This window comes from Oncorhynchus mykiss, chromosome 28, assembly GCF_013265735.2.
Source record: "Oncorhynchus mykiss isolate Arlee chromosome 28, USDA_OmykA_1.1, whole genome shotgun sequence".
In the NCBI taxonomy this organism is placed as follows: Eukaryota; Metazoa; Chordata; class Actinopteri; order Salmoniformes; family Salmonidae; genus Oncorhynchus; species Oncorhynchus mykiss.
In genome coordinates this window covers 10,509,728-10,525,551 of record NC_048592.1, presented here as the reverse complement: position 1 = coordinate 10,525,551, position 15,824 = coordinate 10,509,728, and the positions used below count along the sequence as shown (strand labels likewise).

General features: G+C 47.2%; 1 protein-coding gene across 1 annotated transcript; it reads right to left on the bottom strand.

Moving 5' to 3' along the window:
- Positions 1–1,081: 1,081 nt before the first annotated feature.
- On the bottom strand, positions 1,082–15,025 carry LOC110508500 (nuclear factor of activated T-cells, cytoplasmic 4). Its single transcript, XM_021589057.2, has 13 exons — positions 14,027–15,025; positions 12,752–12,915; positions 11,338–11,847; positions 11,078–11,253; positions 10,796–10,958; positions 4,621–4,721; positions 4,411–4,512; positions 4,042–4,229; positions 3,720–3,860; positions 3,433–3,488; positions 3,199–3,325; positions 2,351–3,046; positions 1,082–2,190 (listed from the first exon to the last, which is right to left on the bottom strand). The coding sequence occupies exons 1-13, from the start codon at positions 14,205–14,207 to the stop codon at positions 2,120–2,122; spliced, it is 2,676 nt and encodes an 891-aa protein (XP_021444732.1). The 5' UTR covers positions 14,208–15,025; the 3' UTR covers positions 1,082–2,119.
- Between the last annotated feature and the right edge of the window lie 799 nt (positions 15,026–15,824).

Sequence of the window (15,824 nt, the reverse complement as noted above, 5' to 3'; positions counted from 1 at the left end):
CCTCTTGAGGATTGACCACAAGTTCTCAATGGGATTAAGTTCTGGGGAGTTTCCTGGCTATGGACCCAAAATATCAATGTTTTGTTCCCCGAGTCAATTAGTTATCACTTTTGCCTTACGGCAAGGTGCTCCATCATGCTGGAAAAGGCATTGTTCGTCACCAAACTGTTTCTGGATGGTTGGGAGAAGTTGCTCTCGGAGGATGTCTTGGTACCATTCTTTATTCATGGCTGTGTTCTTAGGCAAAATTGTGAGTGAGCCCACTCCCTTGGCTGAGAAGCAACCCCACACATGAATGGTCTCAGGATGCTTTACTGTTGGAATGACACATGACTGATGGTAGCGTTCACCTTGTCTTCTCCGGACAAGCTTTTTTCCGGAAAGGGAATTCATCAGAGAAAATGACTTTACCCCAGTCCCCAGCAGTCCAATCCCTGTACCCTTTGCAGAATATCAGTTTGTCCCTGATGTTTTTCCTGGAGAAAAGTGGCTTCTTTGCTGCCCTTCTTGACACCAGACCATCCTCCAAAAGTCTTCACCTCACTGTGCGTGCAGATGCACTCACAGCTGCCTGCTGCCATTCCTGAGCAAGCTCTGTACTGGTGGTGCCCCGATCCCGCAGCTGAATCAACTTTAGGAGACGATCTTGGCGCTTGCTGGAGTTTCTTGGGCGCCCTGAAGCCTTCTTCACAACAATTGAACTGCTCTCCTTGAAGTTCTTGATGATCCAATAAATGGTTGATTAGGTGCAGTCTTACTGGCAGCAATATCCTTGCCTGTGAAGCCCTTTTTGTGCAAAGCAATGATGACGGCACGTGTTTCCTTGCAGGTAACCATGGTTGACAGAGGAAGAACAATGATTCCAAGCACCACCCTCCTTTTGAAGCTTCCAGTCTGTTATTCGAACTCAATCAGCATGACAGAGTGATCTCCAGCCTTGATGACATGATGTCAGCTGGTCCTTTTGTGGCAGGGCTGAAATGCAGTGGAAATGTTTTTGGGCAATTCAGTTAATTTGGATGGCAAAGAGGACTTTGCAATTAATTGCAATTCATCTGACCACTCTTCATAACATTCTGGAGTATATGCAAATGTCCATCATACAAACTGAGGCACCAGACTATGTGAAAATGTATATTTGTGTCATTCTCAAAACGTTTAGCCACGACTGTACATTTATGTTATCGCACAAGGTAAGGTCTATTCTACACCAATCACACATCCTAATTATATCTGCTCTGTTTTCTCCCTCTCCTCTCTCTCCACAGATTCCTGTCAGCTCACACTAAACCCAAACACAGTCTTCTACAACCTCCACCTGACTGAGGGAGACCAGGAAGTGACAATGAAGGGACCCAAACTGTGCCTCAACCATCCAGAGAGGTTCCACATTCTCCAGGTGCTGTGTAAGAATGGTCTGTCTGGGGCCCACTTTAACTGGGAGGTAGAGTGGAGAGGGAAGAAGGCCTACATAGCAGTCTCTTACAACAACGTCAGCAGGATGGGCTTTGGTCCAGAAGCCCAGTTTGGCCTCAATGATACGTACTGGGGTTTACTTTGCACCAAAGAAGCCTGTAGTTTCCTACATAACAACATAGAGACTAAACTACCTGCCCCTGGCCCTGAGTCCTGTAGGGTAGGGGTGTACCTGGATCACAGGGCTGGAGATCTGTCCTTCTAGAGCGTCTCTGAAACAATTACCCTCCTCCATACTGTCCAGACTGTATTCACTCGGGCCACTCAACCAAGGGGCTTTGGACAGAGCTAAATTTATTTTGCTCCAGTGATAACAGATATTAGACTCCCAGGTGGAGAGAATGGCAATCTATTCAAGCACACACAAGCACACTAAAGCTATATACACAAACAGACCCATAACAGACATTTACTTGTATAATTTATATTGAAAACAGGTTAAAAACATTAGTCTCCCTTATATAAACTGTAACAGTGACCTTCGATCATACTTACAACCGTGCCCTTTTATTTAATCCCCATTCAGTATTGTCATACTTGAGCAATACGTCAGAAACCAAGTGCATAGGAAAAGGTGTGATATGATATCAATAACGCACTTCATACTATAAAAACAGAACAAGACAGGACAGTACGGAGCTTGTCATCCCGGTTGGCTGTCCATCTGTGAGCCCGAATGGAAGGATCTGATGTCTTCTCCTATGAATTCATTCACTGCAGGCAAAAAGACAAAGCAACCAGTCAGACATTTATATATGAATTCATGCTGTATACTGTATCAATAAATCTATACAAACAAACATGGTACAAATGTATTGTCACTGTTGTAACGATGGAGACCAACACCAATGAACACCTCCCACAAACTTCTCACCTTCCTCTAATGTAATGTGGTGAAAGGATGATGAGCTGGCAAATTCCAGGGGGCTCTCCTGCATTTTAGGTCCAGCCTGAGCTTCCCTTTCCCCAGGTCCCCTGCCCTGGTGGTCCCATACCTCATAGTGGGAGTACGGTGGTGGGTAGAAGTCCTGATACGGGCTAGGGTTGGAAGGAGGCGAGGGGCAGACCTCATGAGGGTAGGGGTAGTGGGGGAAGGGAGAGGTAGTCATGGGGGGACGAGGGGAGGAGGAGATGGGGCTGCTGGAGGGGAAGGGACTCAGAGAGGAGGAGTGGGAGGGAGAGGGGGAAGAAGACAGGTATGGGGAGTCCAGCCAAGGGGAGGGGGAGGGAGGCTGGGGGACTCTGGGGTAAAAGGGAGGCAGTAGCTCAGTGAAGCCCAGCTCCAAGTTCTCAAAGCTGGGGTGTCTCTCCGACAGAGAACCTCTGCTCTCCTCCACAGCTTCCGGCTTGTGGCAGTACTCCTGGTAGCTCTGGCCGGGGTAGGGGGGAGAGCAGGCTGAAGGGTAGGGGGGAAGGTGGAAGGCCAGTCCTCCCTCCTCGAGCATGGGATCATTCCCCCGGTGCACACCGCTGTCCACCCTGCTGGGCCCCCTCATGGAGCAGAGTGTCACCCCCTCCAGGGGCAAGGCAGAGGGATGCGACAGCAGAGGGTCCTCCTCTTTAAACATGACTGAGGGTGAAAAATAAGTGGTAATATGTAGTCTGGTCCCTGACCACGTAGATAAATACCATGGAGATGAATTGTTCAAAATGAACCAAAAACAACAAAGATAGTTCCAGTCTCAGCTGAGAGGCTGATGGATGAAGTGAGGCGAGACTCACCCGGCAGGTACTTGAAACAGTGAGTGCTGCTCCTTTTTCTCTTCCCGTTGGAGACGTAAAGGCACACAGATACTGGGCGGCTCACTGAGAGGTCGCTATAGGCTGGAACTCGCACACACAGCAAGCACTGGGGGAGGACAACATGAACAATGTACATTACAATTCTCGTACATGTGCATGAACACTTATGCTCGCACACTCAAACACACATACACCCAGAAACAGATTATTTACCTCACTACTGTTGTCACGGTCAACATGTGCCTCCTCTTCCCACTGTAGCTTTCCATCTGGTAAATAAGGATATAAATTATACCTTATTTAATGGATGGTGCACATTGAACATTGAAGAATTGTACACAATCATGCTTACACACACACACACACACACACACACACACACACACACACACACACACACACACACACACACACACACACACACACACACACACACACACACACACACACACACACACACACACACACACACACACACACACACACACACACGTCATTACCTGTCCCTCTTTCCATAAAAAGCACTCTGGACATGGGCAGGAAGTTAGACCCACCCAACAGTAGCTCCTCCCCTCCTTCCACAGAGCAGGATGTAAGACTGACCGACTCCACCACTGGCAGCTCCTGAGCAGAGCGCTGGGCTGAGGAGAGAGATTGAGAGGAGAGAGAGAGAGAGAGGGATAGATAGAGAGACACAGAGAGAGAAAGAGAAGACAGATGATTCGCTAGGATATTGCTAAATATGATACCTTATCAAAATACAAACTCAAAGAAAGTGTCAGGACAGGGAGAGTTGACTGTGATTGTTGGCTGGCTACTCACAGCACTCTATAGGAAGGGAGGCGACCTGCAGGGCCAGCACCCGTCCAGGCGGGGCCACGTGAGGGGCCAGGTGGAGGTGGGTACGGAACACGAGGCGCACACGCGTGTTCTTCCTCCCTACGTCCGTCTCTCCTTTCCTCAGCTCGATGTCCGAGTTCCTCAGCTTCAGAATGCCAGCACAGTCAATGCTGAGAGACAGAAAGGCTGTCTTATTCACCACATAGACACACACACACTGGTACAAAATACCATCTACACACTTACTTAGTACACACACATATACATACACAGGAAAGCTACTCTTTCTGCCTATTCTGTTACTCCATCCAAACCTTTTGTGTCCATTCTCTTTGTTTCTCTGTTACTCACAGCGCAGTCATGTTGGTATCTGGGTTGAGGGGGATGTCCAGTATTTTGGTGCCAGCTTGGACGCTCTCCTGGCTGGCAGTGCCCACCATCTTCCCTGTCACCCTGAGGATCAGAAGAAACGCTTTTACAATAAATACAAAAACACACCAAAACACTGAGGAGGCACATACAATCACAGATTCACTGTAGTATTGTCGCATGGTCGCCTACCTGTGAATCTGATAGAAAGGATGAGGCCGGATGGACCTGTCATCAGCTGTTCCCACAAACACCTGCAAAGAGAGCGGCTGTCTCTCTGTGTACCCAGTCAGCTGGGAGAGACAGAAAAGAGAGTTATTGTTTAGATATATACTGAGGGTACAAAACATTAAGAACACCTTCCTAATATTGAGTTGCAACCCCCCGTTTGCCCTCAGAACAGCCTCAGTTCATCGGGGAATGGACTACAAGGTGTCGAAAGCGTTCTACAGGGATTTTATTTTTTTATTTTATTTTTATTTCAACTTTATTTAACCAGGGAAGCTAGTTGAGAACAAGTTCTCATTTACAACTGCGACCTGGCCAAGATAAAGCAAAGCAGTGCGACACAAACAACAACACAGAGTTACACATGGAATAAACAAGCGTACAGTCAATAACACAATAGAAAAAAAAGAAAGTCTATATACAGCGTGTGCAAATGGCATGAGGAGGTAAGGCAATAAATAGGCCATACTAGCAAAGTAATTACAATTTAGCAGACTAACACTGGAGTAATAGATGAGCAGGTGATGATGAGCAGATGATGGTGTGTAAATAGTGATACTGGTGTGCAAAAGAGCAGCAAAGTAAATAAAAACAATATGGGGATGAGGTAGGTAGACTGGGTGGGTTATTTACAGATGGACTATGTGCAGCTGCAGCGATCGGTTAGCTGCTCAGATAGCTGATGCTTCAAGTTAGTGAGGGAAATGTAAGTCTACAGATTCAGCGATTTTTGCAATTTGTTCCAGTCACTGGCAGCAGAGAACTGGAAGGAAAGGCGACCAAAGAGGTGTTGGCTTTGGGAATGACCAGTGAGATATACCTGCTGGAGCGCGTGCTACGGGTGGGTGTTGCTATCGTGACCAGTGAGCTGAGATAAGGCGGAGCTTTACCTAGCATAGACTTATAGATGACCTGGGGGCCAGTGGGTCTGGCAACGAATATGTAGCGAGGGCCAGCCGACTAGAGCATACAGGTCACAGTGGTGGGTGGTATAAGGCGCTTTGGTAACAAAACGGATGGCACTGTGATAGACTGCATCCAATTTGCTGAGTAGTATTGGAAGCTATTTTGTAGATGACATCGCCGAAGTCGAGGATTGGTAGGATAGTCAGTTTTACTAGGGTAAGTTTGGCGGCGTGAGTGAAGGAGGCTTTGTTGCGAAATAGAAAGCCGATTCTAGATTTGATTTTGGATTGGAGATGTTTGATATGAGTCTGGAAGGAGAGTTTACAGTCTAGCCAGACACCTAGGTATACAGTGGGGCAAAATAGTATTTAGTCAGCCACCAATTGTGCAAGTTCTCCCACTTAAAAAAACGAGAGAGGCCTGTAATTTTCATCATAGGTACACTTCAACTATGACAGACAAAATTAGGAAAAAAAATCCAGAAAATCACATTGTAGGATTTTTTTTTTAATTAATTTATTTGCAAATTATGGTGGAAAATAAGTATTTGGTCACCTACAAACAAGCAAGATTTCTGGCTCTCACAGACCTTCTTCTTTAAGAGGCTCCTCTGTCCTCCACTCGTTACCTGTATTAATGGCACCTGTTTGAACTTGTTATCAGTATAAAAGACACCTGTCCACAACCTCAAACAGTCACACTCCAAACTCCACTATAGCCAAGACCAAAGAGCTGTCAAAGGACACCAGAAACAAAATTGTAGACCTGCACCAGGCTGGGAAGACTGAATCTGCAATAGCAGCTTGGTTTGAAGAAATCAACTGTGGGAGCAATTATTAGGAAATGGAAGTAACAAAGCCTACCATCAGTAACACACTACGCCACCAGGGACTCAAATCCTGCAGTGCCAGATGTGTCCCCCTGCTTAAGCCAGTACATGTCCAGGCCCGTCTGAAGTTTGCTAGAGAGCATTTGGATGATCCAGAAGAAGATTGGGAGAATGTGATATGGTCAGATGAAACCAAAAAATATAACTTTTTGGTAAAAACTCAACTCGTCGTGTTTGGAGGACAAAGAATGCTGAGTTGCATCCAAAGAACACCATACCTACTGTGAAGAATGGGGTTGGAAACATCATGCTTTGGGGCTGTTTTTCTGCAAAGGGACCAGGACGACTGATCCGTGTAAAGGAAAGAATGAATGGGGCCATGTATCGTGAGATTTTGAGTGAAAACCTCCTTCCATCAGCAAGGGCATTGAAGATGAAACGTGGCTGGGTCTTTCAGCATGACAATGATCCCAAACACACCGCCCGGGCAACGAAGGAGTGGCTTTGTAAGAAGCATTTCAAGGTCCTGGAGTGGCCTAGCCAGTCTCCAGATCTCAACCCCATAGAAGATCTTTGGAGGGAGTTGAAAGTCCGTGTTGCCCAGCAACAGCCCCAAAACATCACTGCTCTAGAGGAGATCTGCATGGAGGAATGGGCCAAAATACCAGTAACAGTGTGTGAAAACCTTGTGAAGACTTACAGAAAACGTTTGACCTCTGTCATTGCCAACAAAGGGTATATAACAAAGTATTGAGATAAACGTTTGTTATTGACCAAATACTTATTTTCCACCATAATTTGCAAATAAATTCATTAAAAATCCTACAATGTGATTTTCTGGATTTTTTTCAAATTTTGTCTGTCATAGTTGAAGTGTACCTATGATGAAAATTACAGGCCTCTCTCATCTTTTTAAGTGGGAGAACTTGCACAATTGGTGGCTGACTAAATACTTTTTTGCCCCACTGTATGTAGTTGTCCACGTATTCTAGGTCAGAACCGTCCAGAGTAGTGATGCTAGTCGGGCAGGCGGGTGTGGGCAGCGAACGGTTGAAAAGCATAAATTTAGTTTTACTAGCGTTTAATAGCAGTTGGAGGCCACGGAAGGAGTGTTGTATGGCATTGAAGCTTGTTTGGAGGTTAGTTAACAAAGTGTCCAAAGAAGGGCCAGATGTATACAGAATGGTGTCGTCTGCGTAGAGGTGGATCAGGGAATCACCCGCAGCAAGAGCGACATTGTTGATATATAGAAAGAAAAGAGTTGGCCCGAGAATTGAACCCTGTGGTACCCCCATAGAGACTGCCAGAGGTCCGGACAACACGCCCTCCGATTTGACACACTGAACTCTGTCTGCGAAGTAGGTGAACCAGGCGAGGCAGTAATTTGAGAAACCAAGGCTATTGAGTCTGCCGATAAGAATACGTTGATTGACAGAGTCGAAAGCCTTAGCCAGGTCGATGAAGACGGCTGCACAGTAAGGTTTTTTATCGATGGCGGTTATGATATCGTTTAGTACCTTGAGCGCGGCTGAGGTGAACCCATGACCAGCTCGGAAACCGGATTGCACAGCGGAGAAGGTACGATGGCATTCGAAATGGTCAGTGATCTGTTTATTAACTTGGCTTTCAAAGACTTTAGAAAGGCAGGGCAGGATGGATATAGGTCTATAACAGTTTGGGTCTAGAGTATCACCCCCTTTAAAGAGGGGAATGACCGCGGCAGCTTTCCAATCTTTAGGAATCTTGGACGATACGAAAGAGAGGTTGAACAAACTGGTAATAGGGGTTGCAACAATGGCGGCGGATAATTTTAGAAAGAGAGGGTCCAGATTGTCTAGCCCAGCTGATTTGTAGGTTTTGCAGCTCTTTCACAACATCTGCGACCTGGATTTGGGTGAAGGAGAATCTGGGGAGGCTCGGGCAAGTAGCTGCGGGGTGTCCAGAGCTGTTGGCAGGGGTTGGGGTAGCTAGGAGGAAAGCATGGCCAGCCGTAGAGAAATGCTTATTGAAATGTTAGATTATCATGGATTTATCGGTGGTGACAGTGTTACCTAGCCTCAGTGCAGTGGGCAGCTGGGAGGAGGTGCTCTTGTTCTCCATGGACTACAGGTTGCAAATTTCTGTTTGAAAAAGCTAGCCTTTGCTTTCCTGACTGACTGTGTGTATTGGTTCCTGACTTCCCTGAACAGTTGCATATCGCGGGGACTATTCGATGCTATTGCAGTCCGCCACAGGGTGTTTTTTTGCTGGTCAAGGGCAGTCAGGTCTGGAGTGAACCAAGGGCTATATATATATATCTGTTCTTAGTTCTACATTTTTTGAAAGGGGCATGCTTATTTAAGCTGGTGAGAAAACGACTTTTAAAGAACGACCAGGCATCCTCGACTGACGGGTTGAGGTCAATATCCTTCCAGGATACCCAGGCCAGGTTGATTAGAAAGGCCTGCTCGCAGAAGTGTTTTAGGGAGCATTTAACAGGGATGAGTGGTTGTCGTTTGACCGCGGACCCATAGCGGATGCAGGCAATGAGGCAGTGATCACTGAGATCCTGATTGAAAACAGCAGAGGTGTATTTGGAGGACAAGTTGGTCAGGCTAATATCTATGAGGGTGCCCATGTTTACGGATTTAGGGTTGTACCTGGTGGTTTCCTTGATGATTTGTGTGACATTAAGGGTATCTATCTTAGATTGTAGTACTTCTGGGGTGTTAAGCATATCCCAGTATAGGTTACCTAACAGAACGAACTCTGAAGATGGTGGGCAATCAATTCACATATGGTGTCCAGGGCACAGCTGGGAGCTGAGGGGGGTCTATAACAGGCGGCAACAGTGAGAGACTTATTTCTGGAGAGATTCATTTTTAAAATTAGATGCTTGAACTGTTTGGGCAGAGACCTGGAAAGTGTGACAGAACTTTGCAGGCTGTCAACTCCTCCCCCTTTGGCAGTTCTATCTTGACGGAAAATGTTGTAGTTGGGTATGGAAATCTCCGAATTTTTGGTGGCCTTCCTAAGCCAGGATTCAGACACGGCAAGGACATCAGGGTTGGCGGAGTGTGCTAAAGCAGTGAGTAAAACAAACTTAGGGAGGAGGCTTCTGATGTTAACATGCATGAAACCAAGGCTTTTTCGATTACAGATTACAGAAGTCAACAAATGAGAGTGCCTTGGGACACGCAGGGCCTAGGTTAACCTCTACATCCCCGAGGAACAAAGGAGGAGTAGGATGAGGGTACGGCTAAAGGCTAGCAAAACTGGTTGTCTAGTGCGTTGGGGACAGAGAATAAAAGGAGCAGATTTCTGGGCGTGGTAGAAAAGATTCAGGGCATAATGTGCAGACAGGGGTATGGTGGGGTGCGGGTACAGTGGAGGTAAGCCCAGGCACTGAGTGATGATAAGAGAGGTTGCATCTCTGGACATGCTGGTTATACTGGGTGAGGTCACCGCATGTGTAGGAGATGGGACAAAGGAGGTATCTAAGGCATGTTGATTGTGGCTAGGGGCTCCACATTAAACTAAAACAATGATAACTATCCTAAACAACAGTATACAAGGCATATTGACATTTGAGAGAGACATAAAGCGAGGCATAAAGCAATCACAGGTGTTGATTGGGAGAGCTAGCTAAGACAACAAAGGTTAAGACAACAACAGCTAATCAGCTAAGACAAAGGCATCAGCTATGCAGTCAAATGATCATAGGGTCCAGTGTACAGCAATAGATGGAACAGGGAAGCCGCGGTCGTCGTTGCTACGCTAGCACGCGGGAGACACAGCGTTTAAAGTTAGCAGGCCGGGGTAAGTAGAAGCGTCTGCTCTGACGTCCGGCAAAGGCCGGTTGAAGGCACAGCTATGGAATTACGTCTGCGGACCAGTCGTGGTGGTACGGCGGTGCGCCGTGTCGACGAAGGGACCGGGCCAGATGGCGAAAGAGGTGCAGGCCCATGTTGACTCCAATGCTTCCCACAGTTGTGTTAAGTTGTCTGGATGTCCTTTGGGTGGTGGACCAATCTTGATACACACGGGAAACTGTTGAGCATGGAAAAACCCAGCAGCGTTGCAGTTCTTGACACAAACTGGTGCGCCTGGAAGCTAATACCATACCCTGTTCAAAGGCACTTAAATCTTTTGTCTTGTCCATTCATCCTCTGAATGGCACACATACACAATCCATGTCTCGACTGTCTCAAGGCTTAAAAATCTTTCTTTAACCTGTCTCCTCCCCTTCATCTACACTGATTGAAGTGGATTTAACAAGTGAGGGATCATAGCTTTCACCTGGATTCACCTGGTCAGTCTATGTCATGGAAAGAGCAGGTGTTCTTAATATTTTGCACACTCAATTCATACAGTATGTGTTAGTTTGGGATTGAAACCATAATCAATTTAATTGACTTATTATACCTTAACAACCGGATGTCCCCCTGGTGATGCCTTGACGGCTCCTCTGCTTCCCTCCGTCTCGTAGTGGGCTCGGTGGTGTGGGCGGGGCTGCACCTCGATACGCAGTTCATATTGGTCAAACTGAGTTGGCAGAGGCCAATCAAGTGGTGGCAGAGCATTGGATCTGTAAGAACAATGGACCAGTCAGATGTGTGGGCGGGGCTGAGGGGAACATCCTGGCCACCCAAAGAATAATAATTGCAACACACTATTGAGGGATACTGTATAAACACATTGTGTAACCTGAACAGAGGGCTGTGGGCGCTGGCTCTGGTCCTCCCCCAGCCCAGAGCAGGGGGCACAGACAGGTAGTCCATGCCCATGGAAGGGGCCTCTCTCCTCTGCTGCAGCGGCTCTGGGAGTGGGCAGTGGGAGCTATGGGCTGGAGCCTGCACTTGCTCCACCTCCCTGGGGGAAACCTGGAGGACACAAACCAGGGACACCAGACTGGTTGAGCATGAAAACAAACTATGGAACTTAAGATCTACAAACCACCAGCTGACCTGCTCCAGTGACGTCTTCCTGGTCTTCTGTGGGATGCTCAGCTCAAAGCTGCTGTTGGGACCCTGTGACTGAGAGGTGGAGTCTCCTTCCTCCTGGTTACAGGAGTGGTCCTCAGAGTAGCTGCTCCTGCGGGAGGTGCAGGGGGAGGCCAGGGGGGAGTTCCTGCGCTTCTTACCCCCCGGGGAGGTTGGCCGGGAGGAGGGCGACAGGCAGAAATGGGAAGTGACCTCATTGAGATCCTCCTCCTCTACTAGCAGCGAATCACAGCTGGACGCAGGACTGAGCCAGCCACGAGAAGAGGGGCTGGAGGCCGGGCTTGGGCTCAGGGACCCAGTGCCGGTGCCGCCGTCGCGGTAGCAGAATGGGTCCAGTAAGGGGAGGTAGAGGCGCTCCCTCTCCCAGCCACCTCCTGTGTCCCAGTAGTTACTTCCTGCTGGGGCAGTGTCATCCTCTGGAGAGATAGTAGTGATCTGGATGCTAGGGCACTCCAACACACGGGACTCTGAGACCTGGGAGAGAGAGAGAGAGATGGAGAAAACCAGACATACAGACAGACATATGTCAGAACATTGACCCAGTGAGTCCCACTGCAACGCCGGTGCGATTTGGACTTCTAACCCCTTTAACATTGTGCGTTTGAGCTACAGACCTCTTGTACCAATGAATTTGTCTATTTCTTCTGCTTCTGTTGGTAACAACCATTAGTCTGTGTGATTAACCGGGGCTAAGCTAGAGCAGTGTTTGTGAGACAAGGGCAGATCCCAGAGACGGTCCCGGGACGGGTCTTTTTACAGAAACGTCTGTAGAGTCCAAATGGTTAGAGTTACAAACTATTAAACATATCTATGAAAAGCTGAGACTCTCAGAAACATGGACATGTTTTGTTCTATGACTCTCACAAGCTGCATAGGAGTCGCTGGAAGGTAAGGGGTATTTCTACATAGAAGATCATAGCACATCTGTAGGACATAGCGTCTATAATACTGTAAAAAGCTCACATCGTTGCTGTCACATACTCCACACGGTTGTCACTGACTAGGTGGATATTCATTTCCCACTGAGAAAATCATTTCTGTACTTACAGCTTTATTTTGATTTTTTTTTAAATTGTTGCTTTGCTTTGGACCTTTTTTGTGTTGACATTTGAAGGCGACAGTTTATGTCAAATGGTTTTTGTGTTGTACTTGTTGGTAAAACGCCTCATTGTGAGGCTAAATATAACAGCTAGACATGCAGATAAATGAAAGTCATGTAAAATGAAAAGCTGATTTTTGCTGGGGTCTCGGGACTGATAGGGTTAACAATAGAGACATGTACAGTAGGGACCATACTGTAAGGACAGGTATGGTTTCCAGCATCTCTGTCCCACTCTCACTGACCAGGAGAGTAACTGGCCCATCTCTGACCACTCACTTGTACAGATCGCGCTGGAAGACTCTCATAAGTCCCGCTGAACTCCCTCACCAAGGCACGCCTGGGGGGCGGGGAATGCATCCCAGCCCTTTGACTGGCTGAAGAAGACGGTGGGGTAGGGATGCCGATTGGCTGGCCTACATGAGTGGCCGCCAGGTGGCTGTCTGTGACCAAACACAAAAGGTGGAACAAGTGTCAGGAGGCTCTCAGTTACAGTTGACATGGTAAGCTGTATCCTACTGAGTTCACTGTTAAGAGAGTACAGAGACAAAATACATTCACGTTGAAGAGTGAAACTACTACTAGAAAAAGTATCCCTAACTCTCAAGAATGGTAATACAATAGGTAAGGAAATGTCCCTTACTGGTGTTTTAACTGCACATTACACTAAACATTACCCTGCTGTGGCGTGGTGGTGCAGTAGACAGTACCAGGGAGTTAGGGTCACTGTAAAGCACCGTGTCCACCACTGTCCAGTGTCCATTATGGATCATTGGTCAGCCTAGTGCAGCAGTGAAGAGGTACAGTACGCACCGTGGTAACTTCTCTTGTAGTACGTTTAAGGCTATAGGGTGTGGTATGACTATTTTATGCCCAGTGTGGGCGGCAAAGAGATGCGTGGGTGGGTGAGAGGGGTGTGTATGAAAGCTGAAAGGGGGGGTTAGAAGAAAGGGGGTGAAGGAGAGGGAGGGAGAAAGTAAAGGAGGGAGAACGGAGGGAGGGAGGTGTGGTGCATGCTCGGTAAACAGAGATTGAGGTTTCAATCCAGATGGCAGCTGTTAACTTCACTCACACGCACAGCTGATTAGAACCACATTGAATTCTGCCCTTACACACACACACACACACACACAATCACACAAGATACAGGCAAGCACAAGCATGCAATACACAGCACGCAAACTCCATACACACGAACACACACATCCCCCACACGCAGACAAGCACACACTAGGCCTACATCCAGACACATAACTTATCTATATCCAGGTAGAGAGAGAGAGAGGGGGGGGGGGGGGGGGGGGGGGGGGGGTGGGGGGCAGAGAGAACAGGAGGCCTCATACTTTTACCAATGATGAACATACTCAGATCAAGTCAAACTAAATAATTCTCATGACATACACCACACAGAGACAAATCACTACAGTGTGGATTAGGCGTCAACATTGGGAACCATTGACCATCTTCTTTTTCCCTTCCTGTCATTCTCTCTCTGTCAATCTCTCTCTCACTGTCACACACATTCACACACACTATCCAAGAAAGTGTTCTAACCAGTATTGCTCGACGTTGGGAGCGACAGGGAGCTCTCTGTCCTCTCCCCTGCGACGGTGTGCTCCTGGTCCGCGTTGCGCAGCGGGGATGGGCCCCGGAGTTGGCGCGGCGGGTCCTCCTCAAAAACCAACTTGAACTCGAACTCCCCCTCCTCCCAGCCCGAACCCGGCGCGGCCCCCATCCCCTCAGCACGCGGAATAAATCAGAGAGACTGATGAAGAGAACACCCTGGCTGAAAAGATTGAGATCTACCTAAGTGTGATCCAATAATAATAATACTTTCCTTGGTCTTTTAAAAAAAAAAACATCGACGTTTTCGCAAAATGTATACGTTCAAGGGTAGGTCCAACATTCGTTATTGTGGTCGTTCTTGCTCAGAAACTCTCTCTGTAACTTTTTACAATGTCTTCCGCCGATAAGACATATTTTTGGACCACCGCTTCATCTATTTCATTCGAAGTTTTGGAGAAGACAAATGTTATGCGTAGGCTAGCCTATATCGTTGAGTTCTTTGAAATTCGCAAACGATCGGACCGTTATCTATCTATTCCATCACAGGCTATCAGTGTTTCATTCTATTGCTCTCTCGCCATCCTTTCTTCTATTCGACCAGAAAAAAAAGTGTATCAAATATTTTTGTAGTACTTTACCCTTAATTGCCTTTGGGTGGGTTTCTCAGCACAGTTGGACCGTTACTGGAATTCCATAGGACATTTGGGTTGTCAGTCAAGGAGACCCCCTCCCCTCTCCCCCTGCCTATGTCCATGAGCTGAGGAGGTTTGCTTGCTTTGAGATTTTTTACCAAGTTCTTATGAATAATTAATCAGTTATGTGGCATATACTGTAGATTATTGCATACATTTCCTCTGACAGTTTGACATCACATCCTTGTATTTCCAGGCGTTTTCTGCCTCCCCCATCACCAAACTTTTTAAATGGCATCAACTCGAGTGTAATACAAGTAATGAACTGGCCCTCTTGAGCCAGATGTTTGGCTGGTGGGCTGTTCCTCCCTGCTGTGGCCTCACTGAATGTCCCAGTGCTCTTTGTCACAAGAAGGACAATGATGCTTCGCTGTCACTCAGAGAGCATGAAGAGGCCAGGCTGTTTCCTGTGGTGTTTTACATGACAGCCCCCACCCCTCTTCTGTTTTCTTCCCTTTCTCCTCCCATTACCCCTCTCCCCCTTTCTCTTTTCCCTCCTCCAGCTCTCCCAGGCTCACCCCCTCCCTCTCTTCCTCCCTTCCTCGCCTTGCCTTGCGAGATCTGTTTCTGATTATCCTCTGTAGTCTGTCTGCACTCTGTCTGAGACGGGAGACGAAAAGCTTAAATAAACATGCTCCCTCCCTCTCTTTCTCTATCCCCCCCCCCCCCCTTCTCTCTGTCGCTCACCCCTCCTCCAGTTCTCACAATCATTATGCTATACAGGAGTTGGAAGCTTTTTTTTTGTGTCTCACTTTCTATAGTTCATACTCTTGGGGATGTGGGTAATGGTATCTTTTATCCAAATTAAGATAGTTCAATTTGGTGAATGTTGTTGCACAATCAAGATTGAGCATTGCCTAAAGACTGCTTATTATTTAGGGTTATAGTTTAAATTGGGGGGGATTGGGATAATTCAGTAGGATTATGGTGTCTTTCAGAATTATCTGGCCTTCATGGAGTTTTGGCAAGAAATGTAAAAAGAGCTCTTTAGAGTTGATATAATCAGTAGCGTTTTATTTGGGAGGCAAATGAGTGTTACAAATTAGAAGGATGATATGTGGGTCAAATCCTCAGGCTGGGTTTCAGCTGATGTC